The 24,483-nt window shown below is 41.3% G+C and overlaps 1 protein-coding gene across 2 annotated transcripts in view; it reads right to left on the reverse strand.

The window, feature by feature from the left end:
• The window catches only part of ANKRD17 (ankyrin repeat domain 17), a 63,077-nt gene that overhangs the window by 33,180 nt on the left and 5,414 nt on the right, over positions 1-24,483 (reverse strand). For both annotated transcript variants that reach the window (XM_004941181.5, XM_040699742.2), the window contains exons 2-8: positions 10,518-10,671; positions 9,754-9,910; positions 8,595-8,742; positions 8,156-8,303; positions 6,867-7,100; positions 4,878-4,972; positions 90-327 (exon numbers count right to left, since the gene is read on the reverse strand). In XM_004941181.5, the coding sequence (XP_004941238.1) occupies positions 90-327; positions 4,878-4,972; positions 6,867-7,100; positions 8,156-8,303; positions 8,595-8,742; positions 9,754-9,910; positions 10,518-10,671 (1,174 nt within the window). The remainder of the gene's footprint in view (positions 1-89; positions 328-4,877; positions 4,973-6,866; positions 7,101-8,155; positions 8,304-8,594; positions 8,743-9,753; positions 9,911-10,517; positions 10,672-24,483) is intronic.

The following is a 24,483-nucleotide window of genomic DNA, read 5'->3' on the forward strand; positions in this document are numbered from 1 at the left end:
AAACAACCGAAGTTTAGTAATAATTTGAAGGAAAAAGATACACACACGCTTGTTGAATTACAGCCCATGGAAAGCATCCCAATAGTTACCTTGGCCAAGTAGTAGTGCCACCATCTCTTCGTGGCCTTCTCTAGCTGCTTCCATTAGCGGTGTGTATCCCTCATCGTTTACCTCTTCCAAGTTAGCTCCACGTTCAATCAACAAAGCTGCCAGTTCAACGTGCCCTCCACAAGCTGCCAAAGTCAACGGAGACTCAAAGGAGTCAGCAGGCATGTTCACCTGAGCCCCACTGTCAAGCAGTAATCTTGCCACTTCCACATGGCCATCCTAGGAATTCAAACAAACAAACAAAAAAAAAACAACAACAAAAAAAACAGAGGTCAAGAAATGAAGACCAAAAGAAAAAAAAAGCTGCTCTTTTCCAAATCTTAAAAAACTCACCAACTCAAATTCCATCAGAAGTAACAGAAGCGGAACAAGCAAGGAAGTCCAAAAACATAAAACTTTTTTTTTTGAGTTTTCTCAAATATTTGGATAAAGGCTAAAAGTCTATTAAACAGGCACTGGAAGAACTTGCTTTTAATGAATATGCCTTTTCAAAAAAAAAAAAAAAAAGAAAAAAAGAAAAAAGCAGCAACATTGTGAACCACATAACAAACTTCTCTGCTTGTGGAACAGCAAACTTGTCAACTTCATAGAAGACTTAAATTCAATTGCTTATCAGTTTAGTTGGAGAAAAAAAACACAAGCTGAGACAGAACCTGATGTTATTTTGAAAGCTTGCCTCCTCCACAAGTTGGAATCCTACAACTGAAATCCTGAAGTAATCAGTATTCATCTTTATTGAAGAATGCAGACAGAAATGAGGACTGTCAAACTTATCTAAGGATGAAAAAAATCTTAGGAAATAAGCTAACAAAGGCACTTAAGTTCTTTCAATAAATTTATTACTAACAATCCAAGTGCTCTATTACATAAAGGAGGGAAGATTTAAGTTGGATGTCAGAGGGAAGTTCTTTACGATGAGAGTGGTGAGGCACTGGAACAAGCTGCCCAGAGAGGTTGTGGATGCCCCATCCCTGGAGGTGTTTAAGTCCAGGTTGGATGGGGCCCTGGGCAGCCCGGTCTAGTATTAAATGTGGAGATTGGTGGCCCTGCCTGTGGCAGGGGGGTTGGAGATCCATGATCCTTGAGGTCCCTTCCAATCTAGGCCATTCTGTGATTCTGTGATAAAGGAGTACTGAAAGAATTCCAATCAAAAAATCTTTTTACTTGGACGTGGGAACAAGTTGCAATGTTCTTCTGAAAGACTACAAAGCCTTAACACTGCCAAGAGGTCACTCCACGTCAAGGCTCCACAATTAGCAAGGAAGAGAATTTTAGATTCAACGTGCATTTGCACTATTTGTTATATACACCATATTTTCATTACAAAAATCAGTGTATGTCAGGAATAGTTTGCCTTCACCTCCATGAGAACTGTTAGTGTCTCAGAGTATTTACTTTACAGGTTCCCAGCTTCAGGGGAGGGAAACTGTTGAAGTTAAACAATTTTGCTTCCTTACTGTCTTAAATAGCTGTGCACAACTATATTGCTTGTCTCTTGGCTCCTAGAGAACTACTGCACTTGCTGCTCTGTTTTACAGCACAGTCGAGACTTGCTTTCTCCCTCCAAGGAAAAACAAATCAATTTGTCAGAGGATCCCCATAAATCACAACAGTGACCTCAACTATAACTATCCCTAGGCAGAGATTTCTAGGTACAGTTATGCTGTCAAACTCCCAAAATGTACTCTCACACCTGCTTTTTTTTTTTTTTTTTTTAAACTTTGAAAACCATTTGAGCACACACTCTTTGTCATGTTTTTCGTACGCCATAGATTAAGGAAGCTGTTGAAAAAGCTTTTCAGCTGTATGTTTACTCTGGAGTCCAGACAGTGGCACATGAACAAAAACAGAATGGCAGTTTGATAACAGAGCAAGATCAGCTTGGTCACTGCAGTCCAACAGCAACACAAACTCTCCAAGCTGGCTTTCCTCATGAGGAAATGGGGATCATTCAAACTTAGAGTAACTATGGAGAAAAAAGTCTGACAAACAACAGGAGGGTGACATCGGAAAAGCAGCAGTTTACCAGGAACACAAAGCTCTCTCAAGATTGTTGTTCAACAAGTTAAGTACATCTTGATCTAAGATTAACTAATAAGAGACAGCAAATTGAAGCCACTGCTGTCTGCACCAAGGGATAGCAAACCGCAGCCAGCGTCATCCTCATCACGCTGCAAACCACAACCTTAAGAGCTCCTTCTCAGACTCAATACATCATTGCATCTGACATTTTCAAACTTCATCATCTGAACCTCACAATTTCCAGGGAGCACAATAGGATTTTCTCCCAGAAAAAGATCTAGGACATAAACTAGGACGTACTCACTTTTCTACATGAAATGACAACACTATTTTAGGGAAAAACTCCAAGACTCCGTAAAGAATCTTTCCTCAGGGAAATGCTGAGATGTGCCTCAGCCATCAGGCTCTGGCAAAACAGCTCACTAATCATTCCCAACTGATTTAGCTAAAGTACAGTGAACAGCAGCATAAGGATACGCTTCAAAGTTTCTTATGTAGGCCAGGCAGCCTTAAAAATAACTACTGATGATTAATCACACAAGGAAATTTTATCTGTATTCTACCAAACCTGCAAATGGGAAGGTGCTGTTCAGTTCTCCTGAAATACCTGAAAAAAACCTCTAGTAACTGCTATTTGATCACAAAAGGTTGTCTGATCAATCTGCACAAGTACACCAGGCATGTTCTGAAGACCAACTGGTGCAGGCAGTCAGTACTCAACACTCACTGGAGAACGCTGTATTACTGACTGCCAAGCAGACAAACCTGCTTTTTGCTCCCGTGAGACAACTCATATTGCTCAGCAACTCATTTGCACTAAACCATTACTGGTGTCTGCAAAAAAAAAAAAAAGCTGTTGAACAAAAGTCTTGTATGACAAAGTCCACGCAGGCTCATGGCTTGTAACATAAGCACTATGCCACAGGTAATTCTCTAACATATACTGAACTTCAACGTCATCCTAGAGAGGGTAGCTTTCTTCTGTTATTGAAAAGCAGTGACTGTTTCTGCTTCCTGTATGAGAAACCTTTGCTGTATTTCAGACTGCCACCTTTTTAACAGCTGCCACAGGAAGTTGCTCCCTCCCTCTCTTAAACCTAAGTGAAGGTACTGATAACATCAACCACCTCTCAGTCAATTATGAGAACTGTTTCCCGCAGAAATAAGGGAGATCAAGGCTTTTTCCCACTGCCATAACTAAATGGCAAGCCTATTAATATCCTGGGGTAAGAAAAAACAGAAGACTTGGTAATCTGCGTGCCTTTCTTTCTAATGACCTCTAGAGAACTATCACTGTTAGTTAATGATCACCCTATTTGAAGCCATTACCTTCCTGAAACAGGTATAGCTGGTGGTGAATTTAGAGTCATAAGTGCTGTAATTTCAGGAAAAGGAAAACTAAGTAAAGTATAAAGTAGTGATTCTGGCACTCTTCCATGGCCACAGTCATGACAGTACAAAAAGTGCACAACAGGAAGAACACGTTAGAAACCCAGTTATTCAGCTTACCCTTAGCTCACACAAACACACATCAAGACACTGATACAGAAATTTTTTCTTTACCACAAAAGCTTGAAATTGTTCTAAACTGGGCATCAATTATGCCATTTCAGCATTGAAACATGCACATGCATAACCTTTTACAGTGATAGTTTCACAAGCACCTGTGTTGTACTACAAGAAATTAGCTAAAAATCAGATTTTGTCTCAAGAGTCTTTAAGTTTTATAAAAAGACAATTGTAAAATAGAGCAGAAAATAGATTGCTTCAGATTAATAGACATCAACACAGAAGTACTCTTATTAATCAATGTTTTTATTAATTTCCCCTTCTGTTTTACTAGCTGCTCCCCAAAGAGCCTCTGATCCTGTTTTCAGGGAGCAAGGGGCTGGGTGAGCCATACCAAATCAAGTCACACACCTAAACTTAACCATCAGTATGGAAAGACAAGAACTTTGCTTACAAACTCCTTAAACATGGCACAGTTATGCTAAATGCTTCCCAATAGCCAGATTACAACTATTTCTTGTTTCTATAATTTCTTGTATTTAGTATGTGTTGTAAAAACATTTCAATAGCCACTGCAAATCTGCTTTACGTTACTTCATTTGGAGACTGCTGTAGAAAGGATTTCCCTATTATAAACTGAAAGCTGCTCTCCCAGAAGCTGACAGAATTAAAAAAAGGTTTTGTTTAAATAAATAACTGCTATTTACATGCAGCCACATTTGAATTCGTGAGTTTTTCTAAACTGAGGTTCACAAAACTCTCTTCATCAAACCATGCCTCCATGACTACCAAAAGGACAAAAAGCCAAAAGTAAATGATGTAACAATGGAAGATGCTTTAGGACCTTCTAGGACAATGAAGCTGCTCTAGGATAATGAATGTAGCACAGCCTTACTTGTAGACTTCTGTTACTTCTGAAAAAATTAGATTGCAGTTGGACATAATGTAAACTTCATTATTCAAAAGATGAGTTCATAACCATCTCCCACCGTCTCAGAAATGTAACTACTTTGTTAGCTATCAAAACAAGAAATTTCATTTTACTGTCTTAGTAAGTACCATATTTCAACCAGTTACTCCCCCCCTTCATCATCTGATAAAGGATCAATACGTCCAGAGAGCCAGAACACAAAGTTAGGTTCTGTACCTAGAAGAGGCCAAAAGGAATCACTTTGTTCATCTTCTGGAAGTAAAAAGACAACAGATATTCCTCACCAATAAATCCATGCATCTCTTACCATGCAAGCCTCCATGAGAGCAGTGTGCATTTCATCTGTCTTGTGTTCCTGGTCTGCGCCAGCTTCCAGCAAGAATCTCACCATTTCTAGATGACCTGTACAGAGAAAATACTTAATAGATAGAAACGACTTTCAGCAAGTACATTTCGCAACTGCCATAAAAATGTACCAGCATCATGGAAGTAAGGCAACAAAAGACCATGTTACAACAACAACAGAAGTCCAGCATGTTCGTATCTATACATTCAAAGTCCACATAAAGGTAGTAACAATTTTTATAAATATCATGTGATTCACTTAATGGCTAAAATGATGTGCCTACTACATGCATTCCTTGAAGTGAAATAGGTGAGCAGTGCAAACATCAGATTGACAAGGGTAATTCATTATGTCTGAAGATTTTCCAATTTCTTCAACTAGAGAACATCAGGATGTATTGTTTGGCTTGTTGGGATTTTTCTTCCTCTTCCCAGTCAACACTAAGAATTTAGGGTTACTGTGCTTATAAATTGCATTGTGAACAGTCCCTGAGGTCACATCAAGCCTTAGGGAATAAAAAATACAAGACAAATGGACCTTCACACATAGTACTTGTAGAATCTAGCTGAATATTCCTACCATAAAAAAAAAAAATCTTAACACAGCTTGCACCTACCAGTCCATTAATTCACAACTATCACTTTCCAAGTTCAGCAGGTATGCCTATCTCACTCAACTCTGCTACACAGTCATGACTGACCCAAGAAGCAAGCATATAAAATCAAGTCATGAAAAAAAAAATGCTGCTTTATGACTGAACGTGAACATAGGATACTGCCCAATATGAGGCTACACTGACTTTTCACCCTTCCTCCTTTACTTGGGAGAAGCTTGACACATCCTTGATTCTAAGCATCACATGTCATCCTACTACAAGAAACAAGCAACATGAGAAAAAGAATCATATCTCCACTTCCTAAAGATGACATTTAGAGCAACACAAATTCACAGGATACAGACAAGACATATGGATGAGAAGAACATAAAACCTTGAACGTCTTCACCTCTTTTCTGTGCAGTATAACACAAAACTGATTTAAACTGTTGTTTTGTTTTGTTTAATTTTATTTTTTATTAAAAAAACTGCTCTCCAAGATCAGCTCAAGATTCAGAGCTCAGGCACACTTTCTTCTGGGAGGAGATGGTTTAGAGTTTCACTCCCCTCTTTCAAACAAGTCTTCTGTTCTGATAATCACCACAGAAATAAACAACCATGGCTTATGAAGGTGTTCAGTAACAATGCACAAAGATTTTATCAAAGCAGAAGAAAACAAATGTAAATGAACAATTACAATAATCTTCCATGGAGACGCCACAGCAAGTACCTCTAGGATTCCAAGAGCTATTCTAACAGCTTTAATAAAATGTATCTTAAGTGACTATTACAGCAACTACTCTGGCTACTTGAAAACATTTGCTCTGAAAACATCTTCAGCTCTCCCCAAGGTGATGCAAGATAGCTATCTAATACTCCAAGGGAGGCAAGAAAGTCCCACTGTCTAAGCACTGACAGATAAAAGGCAAAGTCCTAGATACTGTCTATTTTAAAGTACAAAGTCCTTTAAACTATTTGGCACTTCTATACCTAAGCAGAGTATCTTGCAAAATAATAGCTACATTACAGAAAGTTTATTGTACTCATTCTGTGATGAAGTATATATCTTCTTGCTTCACAACTCATTTAATTGAGAAGAAAAATTTAAGTATCACAAGGACTCAAAAAGTTTTGTATCTTAATGTCTATTCTACATATTGACCATCATCTTATGGTACATACATGCTGTGCAGCACCCCAGCCAATATACATATTCATATTTTAATATTTTATATTCAACATATGAAAGCATATATTTATAGCCTTAAAAATCAATTTCATAACATACAGCAAAGCAGAGTAAATACACGTTTGAAGAGACCTTCCACACCTTAGTAAAGGCCTTGGTACCATACCTTTGTAACAAGCCAGGGTAAGCGCGCTCTCCTTAAACTCATTGGAATGTGTGTTTATGCCAGCGCCATTTTCTAACAGCACTCTGGCCACTTCCACATGACCAGCACTTCCTGCTTCCATTAGAGGAGTGTGACCATTTTCATTATGGTCCTCAATACTTGCGCCCGATTCCAGCAGTACTTTCACAACATCAACATAGCCTCCAGCACAGGCATATGTAAGAGCCGTATTGCCTAGAACCAGAGCAGAAAGATTTGAAAGACAGAACTCTAAATCTGACAGAATTGACATTGGGAACCTTACGTTCCATTCATCTGATCACACTTACTGGGCTAACTACCTTCCAGAACGGGGTGGTTTTGGTTTTTTTGTTTTTGTTTTTTAAGGTTTCAAACCAAGAAACTGAAAGGATGAAGGGAAAACAAGAAACTACACAAAGCAACTCAGTGTTGACAAACTGAAGATCTAAATGGATCTGGTGACTGAAAATTCTCCTCCCATTTCTCACTCTTGGTTAATCCCAACTGGAATGACAAAACCTCATCACCTTTCTGGTTAAATCAACGGGAAAGTACAAGGATGGCTAAGAGAAAAGCTCAAAGCAAGGAGCAACATGAAGTACTGATTTTAAACCAGATCTAGAACACCTGTGAAGGGCTAGTTCACAAGGTCCACAGGCTTCACAAAGTGATGACAAGAATCCCCACGAAAAAAACCCACAAAAAATCCATCTGAACAAAACAGCCAATGAATCCACCTTTATGAAAGGCTTCTCAAAAAAAGAGTAATTAATTAAAAAAACCTCCACGCACCTGTCTTCATACCCTAATTTTCCTCATTATTTAGGGGTAGTAATCAGTTATTCTATCAGCTTCAAGGCTGCACAACAAAGATTTCTAAAAACAGACTAGCTACTAAAGCACAAACTGCCAAGAAGGTGGCACTAAAAAAGGCCCTATTCTCATGTTTATTGTATTCTCTCAGTTAACTAGACCTTCCGTCTGATAATTTTGAATATATCAACTTCCAAACTGTGCTTAAAATATTGTGCCACAACAATTCACAAATCCCACATAACTAAAAGTCACAAACTTAACCCACTCACTTATGTCCAAAACCAACCAGCTAAAGAGGATATATAAGTAAGTTGTAGAACGTTAAGGAAGAGTTCTGTTCATAAAAGTTGGCCCCCAACTGAGCGTATCTTACAATTTTTCCACGTCAAATTCTAGTATGCAGCAAATCTCAGCTTTCCAGTTGTTTTCAACAAGCTCCAACACCTATTTACCTGTTGATGACTGTGCGTTCACATCAGCACCATGAGCTAGCAGCAACTTGACAATTTTGACATGCCCGCCATTAGCAGCAGCCATTAAAGGTGTTATGTCTCCTTTAATACCTCGGTCCTCTACATTAGCATGCATTGCCAGAAGAACCTGTGAACAGAAGGATGATCAGCAGCCTTGGGAAGTGACAAGGCTGAGTGTCAAGATGGTTAAAATGTTATACAACCTCCACACCTTCACAAACAGTTTTATGCTAGAAACTTTGAAAAATAAGCACAAAATGCAGCAGCAACATGCAGCTGTGTGCAAGTCTTCATCTGTCAGTTTACTGACGTTTTCCACTATCTTAACACTACCTTCAAGAACATAAGAAAAAAGTGTTAATTTAACACCTACCTATTTTTGTGGAAAATGCACAAAACAGTTAAAAAAAGAACCAACCTGCGCAAGCTCATAATATCCCGCTGAGCAGGCTAAACAAAGGAGGCTTTCCCCTTCTTCTGTGTGCTCGTTCACACTTCGTCCTTCAATTAGCAACTTCCGCACAGCATTTACATCTCCTTCTGAACAAGCCTCTGCCAAGCTGCGGCTAGTCAGATAGAAAGCATTGGGAAGTTAAAACGGACCACACTTGAAATGTTTTCTCTACGTGCAGAATAAGAAGTCCAACATGCCAAGAGAATGCAGTTAACTAAAAAGAAAGCACAATCTAAAAAGTTTAAAAAAACTAAACTGTTAATTAAGGGTGGTATTAATCATGCCTGTTATTATTTTCCAATCCAAGGTCACTACTGAAACATGTGCAGTGCAGAATGACCACTTTGCTTACCAAGTTCTGCAACACGTACAGGAGAAGCAGAGAACATGGTCAGAGAAGACATGATCGTGGGCCTGATTTGCCCTCAGCACATGCACTCAGCGTGACAAATCAGAGTATGAAGCCTTTTTTGCAATCGCTTTTCCTTTTGAAAGGCTACTCCTACAGCACTAGAAACAAACCGCTGCTCATTTATATCACTAATCACTACATAGCATACGGTCTCCGTATATTCCTGTTTTGTAGCGCCAGTTTAAAAGGTCTTGTTCTTCTCATTTTCTAGAGTAAGGCTCAAAGAAAAGATATGATTTGAACACAAGTTCAATAAAATAATACCCAACCGAGTATTATTTTTCAGTATTCCATTCCAAATCTACAAGCATTCAAAGCCTCATCTTCTTTTATCCCAGGTGCTTGAAAAATGTAACTATTTCTTTTGAGTCACTTGGTATACAAAGAATAAAACGTCAACTAGAAAAGCAGAATTCAGTAATTTCTACTAACAGTCTGATTCTTTTGTACAGAAACACAAACAGAGCCTAGAAGAGAGCCATCTTTTACTTCTCCCTCCAACGTTCAGTAACCCAGAATCCACTGAGCGCCAGAGAGCCTCCCAAAAAGCAGAGCGGCTTGGCCACACCTCTTTCAAGGTTTTACACAGATGACAACTTGGCACAAGTTCCACTTGGAGTTTCATCATTTCGCAGCCAGAAACACGCAAGGAAAAGCCCCACTGTCAAGCAGCACACAACTACAAATGTGACAGTATAAAGCATGGCTTACTTGTCCGTCTGCCCTGCATTTGCTGTGCTTTCTGCTCTCATCCGGGTAAGTGCAGCAGCAGCTTCATCCAACGCGCAACTGACCGAAGAAGTCAGTCTGCGAAGCACCTCAGGATCTGCGAATGCTTTACCATCAGCCGTCGATAGTTTACCTATTCCTTCCGTGATGCCAATTTGCAACAAGTTGGTACACGTGCCAGGAAAGGAGGAAACAAAAAAAAGTTGAGACTGAGCCTGCAAGATTCCCTGACAGAAGCATTCCAAACATAATGAACTGCAGCTCCCAAAACAGAAGGGATTAGCTGTTTACAACTTTAATTTATAAGCTGCACTCAGACACGACGCACATGAATTAAACCCTCTAACCATCTAAAACATTGTTTTTCAACTAGTCATTATATGCAACTAATGATGTTTTTCATACATTCGTATTACAAAACAAAGCCTCACTGAACAGTGTAGTTTTTGAGACAAGGCTGCAACTCTGAGCCTGGGTGTTATTTTTTTTCTGAGGCTTCTATAAATCCAAATTCAGAAGAATCCTATTGGAAGCACAGCCTTCACATGAAATTAATTTTCAAAAATTCAGAACATTTTAATGAGTTCCTCAGTCACCCCTGACTTGCACAGCACTGCCACATTCACACTGCTTTGCATTCTGCAGCTGTATCATCCTCATATGGATTAGGCTTATGCAAGCGGATGCAGTATAGGCTCATGTGTTAGTGCATTGGGATTAAACCTGTATGGGACACGAGTACTTACCTGCAGCTTCAAGTAAAGCTTCTAATCTTGCCTGGGTTTCTGGATCTACGGTTCTCAGGTCAGCACCATCAGCAGTACTTGACAAAAGCAATTTGGAAGCTGTTTCCAACATAGGGTTTTCAAGATCATCCTGATCCAGGATAAATGATTCCACCTGAAAAATAACAGATCTAATCTGAGAGGAATGTAACTGACCAACTTCTAGTTAGTACATCAAAAAACATGAACTGCAATGCAGTGTGCTTTTGTTGTTGTTTGTTTGTTGTTTTCTTTAATATTTCACTTACCAAACCACCTTCAGCTGACTCAAAATGGTATTATTTCTCCACTGGAAGCAATGGGGCTTTTGAAAATCATATACAAGGAACATTCCTCTAAGAGATCCATAAATACACTGTGAAGTCTATGAACTAACAACCGAACCATTTAGTAGACCAAGCTCACACTGAAACACTCCAAAAAACTCTCCAAAGCTCAACAGTCTCAAAAACCCACTTCTTCCACAAACAAGAAATCTACCTAGACATAAGACTGTCCAACAAATAAACCACACATCAACCACCCCATGCTTCATTAAAGACTCCGAACATCTTACAGTAAAAGCAGCTACTGTCTGTAACATAGCAGTAATACATTTCCACATGGAATACAGTTCATCAAGATAAAGTACAAATTATTTTATTCTCAAGAAAGATTTATATCTGTCCCTCAGGTTTACAAGCAGTCCCATGAGCATCACAAGTTCAGATTCCTGTGGATAAATACCCTAAGAACTTAAGGGCAGACAAACCAGAAGAACAACCAACTCATGTCAGGACGCCTGAAAGGTCTCCTCCTCTTCCCATCTCTTCTCGCATACAAGCAGAGAGGTTACAATACAGCTTTTCCTTCTGAAACTTGTCTTCACTTCCCCAGCACATTCAAAACTTTGTAGGAATGCTATTAGAATTTAGCTTCAACCCAGATACCTTGTTTGTTTAGGAAGCTAGGCTGAGAACTACTTGCAAAAATTACCTCATCACTAAACAGATACCATTAATAAATACTCACACATGCTACAGCATTCCAACTTGCAAACTGAAGGCAACCTCTAGTTTCCTCCCCAGCCCTAAGGCACTCCTTGCCAGGGCCCCTACCTGGTCACTGCCAGCTCCACTCCACACTTCCACTTGACCATTTTTAGACCAGTTCATCTGAGGACTCGCTATTTGTCTTCTTCCTAAAGACTAAGCCTGCTGCTGCAAGAGAAAGGAGCTACTCCACCATTCAGGAGGCAAGAGACAGATTGCACTGCTGGAAATGCAGATTACTGAGCAGCTGGAAGGCTTCCTGGCTATCTCAACATCAGAAATGGAAACCAAAACCAACCCTGTATCAACTAACTGACAAACGTCACCCGAGCAAAGTATTTAGCTGCTCATGGTTCTTCTTAACATGATGGAAGTACTTGCTAAGCAGTAAGTCAGAATACAAAAACATCCCCCTGAAACTCACATCTCTTCCCCTGACACTGGGTTTTCTGTGCAGTTTGTTTCAAAGGGAAAAATCTTCCCATTTTCCTTCTCCCTAACAATGTGAGCACTGTGTGATAAAAACAAGTAGCCTCAACTACAGCACACCAGGAAAAAGGTGAGAAAAAGCAATCTACCTACAAACACCACAGTACCAACAAAGCCACAAGTCATCAGGAGAAAACGTATCTTGTAAAACATTTTGGATAAGGTTCCTATTATGTGCTCTCACTTAAACACTGTTTCAGCACAATGCCTCAAGAAATGAAACGCATCAACTGTTTATTTTAGACTATTTCACGACATTAAATATAGCTGGATTTCCTTTCCTAAGAGATTCATCTTCAACCTATGAGTTGCAGAACTTCCCAGCAGGCTGGCAGATACACCTCTCTTTCTAATTGCCCTTTCTCTTAAGAGAGTTTCATCAGCTCTACGGTTCTGTTCCTCAGCCTGTCCAACATGACACCGCATCCAACACACAATGACAGTGGTAAAAGTTTTTCTAACAGCGGTGAACAACTCTGCATTTTGGTAGGTGAAAAATTCTGGTTTTGTTTTTTCAGAAAATACCGCCCTCTCTGCAGATGCAGGAGACTGAGGAAAGCATTTCCATTTGCCAGTCCAAGTAAACAGACACTTCCTTTAACAGTCTCCAGATGTGTATTATTTCCCTTAACTAAAAACGCGTAGAAGAGTACACACATGCTCCACCTCACATATCAGAACAATCAGTCTGGGTTCTCAGTCGGCACTTCTCTGATCACACAATACTCTGACATAATCCAATTGTTCGGACAGCCCCCAGCACAAAGCCTTTTACAAGATTTCTCCTCCTCTCTCACCCGGCAATAAAACCTCATGTTCTGTACTTGTTTATCTTTGCTTTGCCCACAATCATTTCTAGGGAAGTGGATGCTAATACCAATCAAAAGAGATGCTGGGGGAGTGGGGGGGCAGGGGAGAGGCAGTGGAAATTACCAAGTTTTGACTGCTTCTTAACTAAACAGACTCGTTTTGATGCATTAAATACAAAGAGAAATTTTAAAAGGGCCTGAGAACTGTGGTTAGTTGATGTATTAATCCAAACCTCAAACAAGTTCCATGCTATGAGCACCCCAGCACACGTCCCAGCTATTATTTTTCTGAGCAGAAAGCAGTCCTTCTAAGCATTCCAAGTATTGACATATTAGACTCAACTGCAACTTTCAATGCTGCGCTTTTATCATCTCTTCCTAGAGGTGATAAAGCTTTACAATATCAAAGCTGAGCGCTGCCCACACACTGCCAAGCCTCCTTCACAAGCCCTCATCTCTGCGTACAGATGGGTGCTTCTGTTTTCCAAAACACAGACTCAAAATCCGACCTACTCTTTCATCCTCTCATTCTGGAATGACCCTTAGCTCCTTTTGTTTTCCTTGCTAAGTAGGAAAGACAGCACAAGGTTTCTTTGTTACCAGTCTAGAATCAAGGGGTGTAAATTTCTACAGGAAGCCTATTTTATGAGCAGGGCAACAGCTTTGCTTTCATAAAAAACAGCACTTCTAGTAGTGTTCTACCATCTGACACATGGACTTACAGATATCCCAACTAGGCAAAAGCTGATCCACAGGACTCCCGTGCACATATGCTCAAGAAAGCTGTATTTCAGCAAATCCATATTTTGACTGCAAACTGCCAGATGCTGAACGTGGATTTCACTGTGCAATGGTAGATGCCCTACAGACATCACTCAGTTCCTCACCATCTCTCCTGAGCAAATCATACGTATGCAGAACTGCCAACAGCACAGAGCCCGCCGTGGATACACAGCATCGATACCCCACCTTGTTTCCCCTACATGAGCATCTTTGGAGTCAAGGCATGCCTCCCTATGGCCTCACATGGCTGCAATCAAGTGCCAAACTTTCTCCTGTAGTTTCCCTCCAAACAGAGGTTTTGACACAAAAATTGAACAGGAGTCAGAACTTGTTTTAATATCTCCCTGATTTCATGTCAAGCCAGGCAGAAAGGAGGATAAAATACACATTTCACCTACTTCACTCACTGCCCACATGGCTGAGATAGAAATCCAGTACTCAACAACAAACCAAAAACTACATCGAGTAAAATATAAAGCTCATGGTCTTATTTTACTACCACAGTCAGTATGTTATAACCAAATTATCATCATAAGCCTAAAGTGACAGCAACTCCAAACTTACTTCCAGCAGAAGTGCCAGCCGCACATGGCTAACTTAGTATGAAAATTCATGTAAATAAACATATAGAAACCAGTACCACACATCCAAGTGCAGTGCTGTTGAAATCTGATCGGACTGTACAACTTCACTGCCAAGAAACGTTGATCTTGCTTGATGCACTGCAATGAAAGACCCACAAGATCAGAGCTAAGCCTTTTTGTTATGCCAGTGGCCTTGGTACATTTGAAGTGTCTCTCACGTGTCTGTCTTCATGCACCTCTAACACTTGTAATACTCTTAACGTCCCACCCATAAGCAACTCTGGAGCACTCTATGGCAAACTCATAGCAGTAGAGATCAAAAGAGGTACTTAAAATTTTGTTTATGAACAACAGTACAAAACAGCTCAACAAGCACCACCTACCAAAGTCCTTAGCGCTGAATATCAAAAGACTATTATTTATCCATCTAATCACTACGTGGCTGCCATGAATAGCTCTGCTCATTAAGTCTACAGAGCATCTCCGGCATTTATCACTGTTTTAAAGACTTTCCCCTGGATCAGAGCTGTCTCAAGGACAACCCAGAGGAATTAAAAAAAAGAAAAAGAGTTCTAACTGGTCATTTTCTCAGTCCTACGTCATGTTACACACCTATGAGATTTTAAGGGCCCAAGAAGTGCATTCTGCAGATTCCATTCCACTGCCCTTCTCTCTACAGATACGCTGTAAGTACTCTGTATTTACTGCTTTCCAGCATTTTGAAAGAAATTAACACAGAACGAGCATTTAAAACCCTGTTCTCCACGTAAATTACAAAACCCACCATTCCACTACTGTAACATATGCTATCCAAAAGCTGGTGCAGAGATAGAAGGCAGCAAGCAATCACTACAGTCTGCGTACATTTTGGCACACACAGTCATCAGCCCAGTCAAAACACTAAAAAGCATGTAGCCGTGCTTAGGCCAAACAGCAGCAACATCACCTTGGAAGAAACAAACATTCCAAGATGTTTTTTTAGACAGCACTTACAGTATGAAACCACGCAATACAATATTCCTCTGTCTTACATGCAGGCACACTCAAAATAGTAGTAAACATTTTATACAAAAAAATTGTTTCAAGTAGCAGAGTGAAATCCAGTTTCGCTGTCTAGCAGTTAGGGTGGTAGCAACAGACTTGGAAAGTTGTGAACGAGCAAGCTGCAGTCATTAACATAATAGGATGAAATGTTTTTAAGCTTCAGTATTCAAGCTTCATAAATAACATCATCTGAAACCTGTTTTGGATGATCCCAACTAGCCCAGGCAAGTATTTCAAGAGGCCTCAAAACACCTCGTCTGACAAAATATTCTCTTTGCAGGCATTTTACTTCTCCTTAGGGGTGGAAGGTGGCCCCTATTTTCTAGAGCCTTACAATTTAAAAGCCAACTTACTTTGCAACTGCTGACAGATCACTCCTACGCTTTTTGCCTCCTATTAGGCATGGATTCCTGATTTGGTATTTGCTCAATTTTTGCCTTGGCAGTGGAGCCTTTGGTGTTTGACACACAGAAGCGGCCAACGGCTCCTCAGAGAACAAGGAGTATGAAGGCTCTCTGAAGAACGCAGCACACAAAGAACAGCCAGCTGCTACTGCCATGTAGCAAACCTCAGCACCTCAAACTGACCTGAATTGAGAGGTTGTTTTTATTATTTCCTCGTTAGTTACAAAAGGGCTAACTGCCAATTTCCAAGAGCTGCAAAAATTGATCTTTCACAGCTGTAACATTTTTGGAGGGCAGTACGAAGCTTTTAGAGATAACGTGAAATTTAACACAGATTTACACGTCCGCTAGGTTTTGCAAAGCCACCTTCGGACTGAAACTGCAATCATTACCAGCTCTGTCAATAAAATTTTGTCCCGCTTTGAGAAGTTACCAGGAAGGAAATTTCAGATTCCTTAAGCTCTCAGCTAAAGCGATGCTCCTTCAATGAACAGCCCTGATTCACACAAGGAATGCCCAGCAAAACAGCAGAGCCTGACCCACCAGCTTCCTGCTGCACTCTCGCAACTCAGATCCAAGTTAATCTCAGCTTTCGCTACAGAACAGTTTTAGCTGTCACACCTCCAACAGTGGCAAGCTAATTATTTCTATCCCTGTCCTTCACCTTCCTAAGACCACAGATTGTTTTTTTTTTACAGCCACTGACATTTACTCATTCAGAGCTGGACCCAGAGCCCTTCCCCCCTGCAAGCCCAATGAGCAGGGCTGGCCAAGCAGTAAGGGGGTACACACGGCTAGTGTGAAGACAAACACTTTCCTCAGGATGACACGCTTACACAATTCTGCAGTCCAGGATGAGGAGCCCTACCAGGATCTTCACGTGCCTGTGCTTTTATCACAAACAGCTCCTTAGTATCTTTAGCTGTTGAACAGTTCCACTGAGCATCTGCTGATCGCTTCCCACAGCCTTGGGGATTACTGTCAAATCACTCAAAGTTGCTGCACAGGAAAAAAAATAAACACATCCACACACATCCTTCATACAACTTTAGAAAGTATCCCTTTAAAATTGGGAATACCTTCTATCACTCACTTACGAATATACCCTACAAATCTGTCTAATGCAGATGAGAACCTTTAATACTATCACCTTGCAACTGACGAGTGATAGGAATTGAAACAATACTCTTAATGCAACAAGGAAGACCAATTTTGATTAATAATTTGTCAAGTTTTATTTGCACATTACTGCTAGGTATTTCTGACATGTTTTGCATCTTAGGCATTCAGTGGTCAAAGGATTCATAAGGGAAAAAGGTGAATGAATATAACACAGTGATATACATCTGAGACCTGGCAAAACCCAGCCATCTACTTGGGGCATTAATTTCTTACTTAGGCACCCAAAATCTATTACACAAACAATCCAAGAACTCTGCTAGATATGATTCAGAATTCCATCCTCTTTTTAACTTCAATGGGCTATCCAAGCCTGTACACCCAGCTTTCACTTAAGCATGTGAAGAAATACCTTGGAGTTTTATTAGTAGAAACTCATTATTCCTAATGTCCTCCACGATGCCCATACACTGCCCACACTGCACCTTCTGTGAGTCTTAGTTGCAAGTCAGCTCAGCGAAAGCGTAGAAGTTTTCTTCAGGTCCTCATGTGGCCCATGGCAAAGTAGTAACTGCACATCTCCTACCTACCCCTCACCCTGCTGCCTTTCAGCCCTCAGAACATGGCTTACACTTTCAACATACATTAACCCATCCCAACTGGAAGGCAGCTTACTGAAAAAACCGACGCTGGTCTGAAATCTCAAGGCAAAGCGATCCACTTAACACACCCCCCAAAATGAAATTGCAGCCACAGATTTTGACTTGATAAAACTAAACATCAAGGCAAAAAAAAATGCACTGTTTTACCTCTTAAGCTGAGGCCGTATGTTTTCGGGTGTAATTACTGCTTAGGTCTGAAGCATTTGAAAATAAAATACTTCTACGCCATTAACACTATATCGTACTAAAAATGCTCCAATTAAAACTCAAGAACAAGCATTTGACAGAGGCTGTCCTTTTTGCGGGGTCAAAACAAATCACTATCACTGAACATGGATGACACAGCTCTGAGGTAGAAACGATGATCTACTGGGTATTTACAAGAGATACCATACATACTTAGATAAAAAGCGAAGTGCTTGTTACTGAGAAGGCCAAATGAGCCAGACAACTGTGACCACTTGATTTCCATCTCAAGGTTTTTGTGTTTTTCTTCGTATCTATTCTGAACCAGAACCACGTCACCATATGATCCTTCCTTAGCCTACCCCACCACTACAGCAGCACTGCCAGCGTACACAAAGCCTTAGAGCAGCGTTTCTTTCCCGTGAAATGAGGATTGCTTCTCTTTATCCGGGATGGATGATTAGATCTCCTGTCTAACGGGCCACGACCCTCCCGAAATCAAAACGCCTTGTTCAGCAGAAATCTGAAGCCTAGCAGCTGGAACATCTCTTCATTGTCTTCTTTCATATTTCCATCAACCGTACACTCCAGTCCTCTCGCTGCTGCTGCTATAGAAGCAGGGGGAGGGAACGACAAGATTAACAGCCCGTGCTGCTGAAATGGCATAACATTGTCCTCATGACTGGCACCAACAGAGTTTCTGCTGCAGGGACACCTGCATTATTACTGCAGTGTTTCTGATGACGAGACAGGTGCTGATGTATTCGCAGAATTCCCTCCCCTCCTCTGTAGCTGATCCTCAGACAAACAACAACAAAAAGAGAGAGATGCAGACTGAAACACACAGCTACAAGAAGGTTGTTACTGTGGAACTAGCAAGAAAAAGAGACCTTTAGCTTAATATTTTATTTTCCATTTCAGTTCTTTCCAAACATTTGGCATACTTCCACAGTAAGCAAATCTATGTATTAACTGCTGTTCAGCTGCAACTCTGCGCGCAAGAAAGATTTCGTGCCAACAGAAAAACACCACCACCTCAACTCATCATCTTACTAAATTCACTGCTCCAGTTCACATTATTTGGGGCTGGGGAGAGGAGAAAGGCCACAAGGACTGCAAGTTAAATCACTGGCACGATGTCACAGCTGCAGCTAAACATCTTCTAAAAACTTCCTCTAAAACTGCCTGCCATCATGCTTCTGGAAGCCTGGTTTCACACAGAACTCACCTAGAGGCAGTACAAAGCTGATGAGTTCCTTCTCCAATCATTTGAACACACCCATTCCCCCCTCCTGCCCCAAACCCCAAGAAGCTGAACATAAACATTTAATATCAACCGCCTCTTTTGGCCTGCGCTGGTGAAGAACTCACCATGCAAAACTTCCTTGACAGTACACGAGCAAAATTCACTTAACAGAAAGCAAAGGCTGTTTCTATATTGTTGCAAAACCACCACAGAATCAGTTTCCTGCAAAATATCCCTGTCAATAGAGAAATACTATAACAGAGAGCTTGACCGGAGTCAGTTTTCGTGGCCCATAGCAAGTAACCTGTCACATCTTCCCAAGCAATAAGCTATCAGAAACAAGGAAGGGGTGCACGTAAGCACAAAGTGAGGAGATAAACAACCAAGCCTCCAGTAGCAACCCTCTCCCACTGTTGCTCCAATGCCCGATGCCGTGGTTCGACAACCACAGCCCCCTAAGATTCTATCTCAAATATCTGATGTAAGCATCACTTAAGCTACTTAACAAGTTACTTATAGGGCTGCACGACCCCAAGCGTACCCATTACATCTGTAAAAAGCTCAGAGGACGTGCTACATTGCTTCTGACCACCCAGCCATTTCTGCAGGCAGGCTGTGTCACAGGCAGCGTAAAAGAAGCCTTCTGCAGCACATAATCGGCCTGCTGGAGCTCTCACTGTGCCAAAGGACAGCTCAAGGTCTCCACCTCCACAGATCAGCCCGCACTTCAAGCACGCCCTCACCACCATGGACTCAGACTGACCCACAACCCTGACACAGCGAGCTCTGATCTATCAGTCAGTCAAACAAACACAGAGAACACAAGTAGCACAGAACAACTTAGCTGCATGAAAGCCCTTTCAGTTTTGCCATTCATTATATAAAAATTGCCAAATACGTTAAGCATGGTTCTGCTCTGAAGAGATTTTGGACACCTACCTGAAGAGCACCTCAATTCACAGTGACGCACCTCCGAACAGCTGCCTTACTGACAAAGGCCTAGGCAGTTCTGTAGTGTGCTGCTACATCCTATTCCTTGCCACCTGACTTTCAAGGCACTAATTACTTTCTTAAGCCTTGCTTAAGGAAGGCGAGCTCGCAAGAAACAGAAGATCCCGTGGGAAAGGCTGGTCATTTCTTCTCCACTGGACTCACCTTTTGCTTTAATTGTACACCGCAAGGCTAGACTTAATGGATGCCTTCTCAACACAAGCATTTCCAACCCCAAAACAAATCTCCCTGCTACACAGATCACACAACCACTCATTTATAACCTCCACACATCTTTTAAAAGGACACCTGAGGAAGAGGTGAAAACAAAAACTGCAAGATACCAGAAGCAGAAATGCATTGTTTCGGTTCTGTGACCTCTGTCAGAGCCAAGCCTGAAATGCCAGTCGCCATTTATTGTTATCACCAGCTAACTTCAGGGGGCAGGCCTGCATGTTTGTCGCCTGCAGAGCCTTCAAGGAGAAGCATCTTGAGCTTTCTTTTCACAGCTCAATAAGCAGCCATTTCTCTGCCACTCTCTCAGGCTTTGTTAGAACAGACCGAGACCTTTAACTAATCCTCTGAGAAGGCCGTTTAGAGCAGCTTACCACAACTAAAGGTGGCCCAGCTTCTCACAAGCGCTTTTACTGGCCCAACGCACTCTGCTGCGGTTTCAATCCAGAACTGTGCACACCCATCCATTTCCAACTGAAGAAGTTGTTTTCCTAAGGATTTTAGATCAGCACAGCTGAACAATGGAAGCACGACATCATAACTTTTATGTAGACAAAGCCAGCAGAAATGAAGCTGTATGCAGGAACAGCGCTGTGGGGCCTCGCCTTCACCCAGATTTCCTAGCAGCACAGTTTAAAGCCGTAATACAAGAGCACTTCCCTCAGATTTGAGCACGCACTTATTTCTTGCTACGAGGCCTCAGATGACCCAAAACAGCTTCTCTGTAGTCTATGCCAAGGAAGCTGCTGAACTTAGCAAAATATTCAGATTCAGAGGAGAAAGAGGACAGGCATTTATTCATATCAGAGGCGAGACCACCCTTGATACACACAGTTTTAACAATATAACCTCATGTCCATTCAAAACAGTTTCCAGAAAGAAAGCCTCCACTAAGACAGCTACCTGGTGACTTTTCACTGCCAGCACACGGCACTCACAAGGTTCAGAAGAGGGAGAACACTGACTTCCCCAGCCTCCGCCATGAAATGCTGCAGATTTGCTGTGCTAAATCTGCCAGAAAGCATTTCTCAGTCGGCACGACTTTCAACAATTAGCCTCGTCAGCTCCGCTTCTCCCCTCCCCGCATGTGAGAGCAACTACACGGGTGTTGTACAATTCCCTTCAGGAGCTACTCCTTCTGTTCCCAAACTGTTGTCAAGTGACTTCCTTCCTGCTTATTTCTTGATTCCAATCGTAATGCAAAACAGAGGGCAGCTCACATCATCATTTAGGCCACAATACCTCCAAACATAAGACAGACAACTCTATGGTGTGTGCCATAATGTATAATGCAGAAAGACCTCCATTCTCTGAAATTCCTGATGCGCAGATAAGCCATTAAGGCAAAAGCAAGCATTCTGCTTCAACAAAACGAGAAGGCAAGTGACCTGTGCTTGTCCACATATTTTCCCCTCCACACACACATACTGAGACATATAGATTGATCAGATCACAGAACAAGAGAAATCACATGAGCAGAAGATTAAATAGCTCTTATTATGTCACAGTAAGTCATAGTTACCCTCAGGACTAAATCTCAGAACTCCTGATGCCTAACGTACTGCTCTACTGAACACTACATCCCTATAAAACTCCCTCCCAATGTAAAACATCCCACGCAGAGATCCATGGTGTCCTATGAGACCCTCCGACTGCTGCAGAAATGCATGGCTGAGGCTGTACACACCCACACACCCAGGCTCACTGCTACGGCGATGGACAGATACTGTATGTTCCTCTCACGGGAAAAAGAACCTGCAATGCTATGGTTTGGGGAACGCACAGATCAGAGTACATATCCCAACAACTGCACATCAGGCACTGGGCCCACAGACACAACAAGGTCACAGAAGTTGATTCTATCCCTCACTGTGGCTACTGAACATGAAACACAGTGAACAAGTGAACTGAACTGCCTAACACCAGTTGTTTCTGTTTCAGAGGAGATTTTTAACTGTCAATGTGTCTTCTTAAACAAATTTGGCAAGAAATCATTGCCATCCAGAAGTACTTTCCATTGGCTATTCTTCAGAATAGCACTCTGCAAAGATGCAGCAGCAGCAGGGAACAAGGATACATGGAAGAGGGACAGAACAAGTACATAAACAGCTCTTCTGTCTCAGTCAAACTCAGAATTCCCTTTGGCATGAATGAAACTCATGCGCGCATGTGCTTATCCGCAGCAAGCGAACGCACTGGGTTGAAAAGGACCACAATGATCACCGAGTTTCAACCCTCCTGCCACAAGCAGGGTTGCCAACCACCAGACCAGGCTGCCCAGAGCCACATCCAGCCTGGCCTTGAATGCCTCCAGGGATGGGGCATCCACAACCTCCTTGGGCAACCTGTTCCAGTGCGTCACCACCCTCTGAGTAAAAAACTCCCTCCTAATATCTAACCTAAACCTCCCCTGTCTCAGTTTAAAACCATTCCCCCTTGTCCGATCAGCATCCACTCACGTACACAGCCATTCCCCCCTCCCATTTATACGCTCCCTTCAAGTGTTGGAAGGCATGGATCTAAAAGAGTACAAGAACACTAGAACAATTTTCTCCAAGTAATGTAACGTGTAGCCTAGCTTAGCCACGGCTTTTCTTCAGCTTGATCAAAGTGACTAAAGCACCAATTTACTGTATGGTGCGCTGCACAAGTGCAAGACACCTACAAAACCTCTCCTTGTGGTCTTAGGATGTAGCAATATGCTATCCCTTGAAGTAGAAACAAAACAAACTGCATATATGCTCCATATGAGGAAGGACAGCCACATCAAACCATCACAAAGAATTTTATGAAAATAACCAAAAATATTTTGGGAAGATAGGACTCACGACATCAGGAGCTTTGACATTACTTCAGGTTGCTCCAGTTTTGTTAGTTGGTATTCATTTTTGTCTTATAAATAGAGGAAAAGCGGCACAGCTGTCCTGAAACAACTGACTACATTGGCAGACAAAAAATGAAGACCAAAAAAACTCCCCAAACCATCAAAGGTAATGCTGATTTCCTTTACTTCCCATTGGTTAAAAAAAAAAAAAAGGGCACTTTTTGGGATTTACAATTAAGCCTTTTGTTCAGTAAGGGAGTTGGTATGGCCTTGTTTGCCACGCTTCTCTTCCAGTGAGAAGCAAGGGGGTAAAGTTACAGCAGGAAAGCGCTGAGTCCACTGTCTGATCAGAATGCCTATAGTTGCCACCTGCGGAACTGAGCACAGAGGAAATCATTTTGAGTAACTTCAACTCATTTGGTTAAAATTCTCTCTCTTAGGCTTGATAGTCACTATTTTTATTTCCCCTCAATACAAGGCGTTATTAAGCATGCCTAACAACTAGAGGCCAGCTTGGTTTGCTGTATTTAGCACACTCAACTGAAAGCCTCACCACACTGAACAAATCTGAACAGGGCTTTTTTTTTTTACATATAGTAAATTAATCAACCTGCAAAGGGGCACAAGAAAAGCACAACTACTTGACCAAATCCAAATACATCATTTTTCTTCTTCTTCTGAAAAAGAAGTCATCTAAAAATTGAGCCTTAAGAGCAGAACAAAGACAGTAACTTTAAGGGGAGCTCTTTCTTTTCTTCCCACCATTTCCTCCAGCACCCCAGACAGAAAAGTCACATGTGAAATGCCCTCAAGTCACTACTGCCATTTTGATTTCTACTCCTCTCTTTTTGTTTCTGACCACATCTGTTCTAATTGCACCTGAAGACATTTTAGCCCATTTTTCTATGTTAATATGAACACAGTTCCAACAACAGCTTCTCAGTAGGACATGCTGCAACACGAATCAAGCTTCTGCTCCTTCTTTTCATCACTTTCAGCTATATTCATATCACAAATACAACTACCAGTACAAAGTTGCTTTTCAGATTACAAACGTGTCCACAGCGAGGGACAGGAATAACATCTTTCTTCTTAAAACAGCATTTCAGATGTTCAAGTGTGTCACCTAGTAACGTGAATGCTGCTATTAAGTGAATTAACGGAAGAAACTCTGCAAGAACTGCGCAGCATGGAAAGTCATAGCCACTAAGTGATAGAAATCAATGTTTATACAAGTCACACTTCTCAAATGATTTTGATGCTGAGGCAGTGTAACAGGTTGTTTTGAGTGTGAGTTGCAGCTTTGGTGCATGTGACTTCCTGTCAGCCAACAGAGCTAGCAAATTCCAGCACAGCAAAGAACTGAAGAGATTTTATACTCGTGCAGGAAAAAAAAGGTAAAATTACCTTAGTCAGGAGAAAAATCGCTGTGTTTCTACAAAGGCTTCAAGACAGGACACAAGAAAAAAAAATGGAAATAAATATCACCAAAAACACCTCAGTTTTCTTTTTGTTTTGGATC

Source organism: Gallus gallus, chromosome 4, assembly GCF_016699485.2.
Source record: "Gallus gallus isolate bGalGal1 chromosome 4, bGalGal1.mat.broiler.GRCg7b, whole genome shotgun sequence".
Taxonomy (NCBI): Eukaryota; Metazoa; Chordata; class Aves; order Galliformes; family Phasianidae; genus Gallus; species Gallus gallus.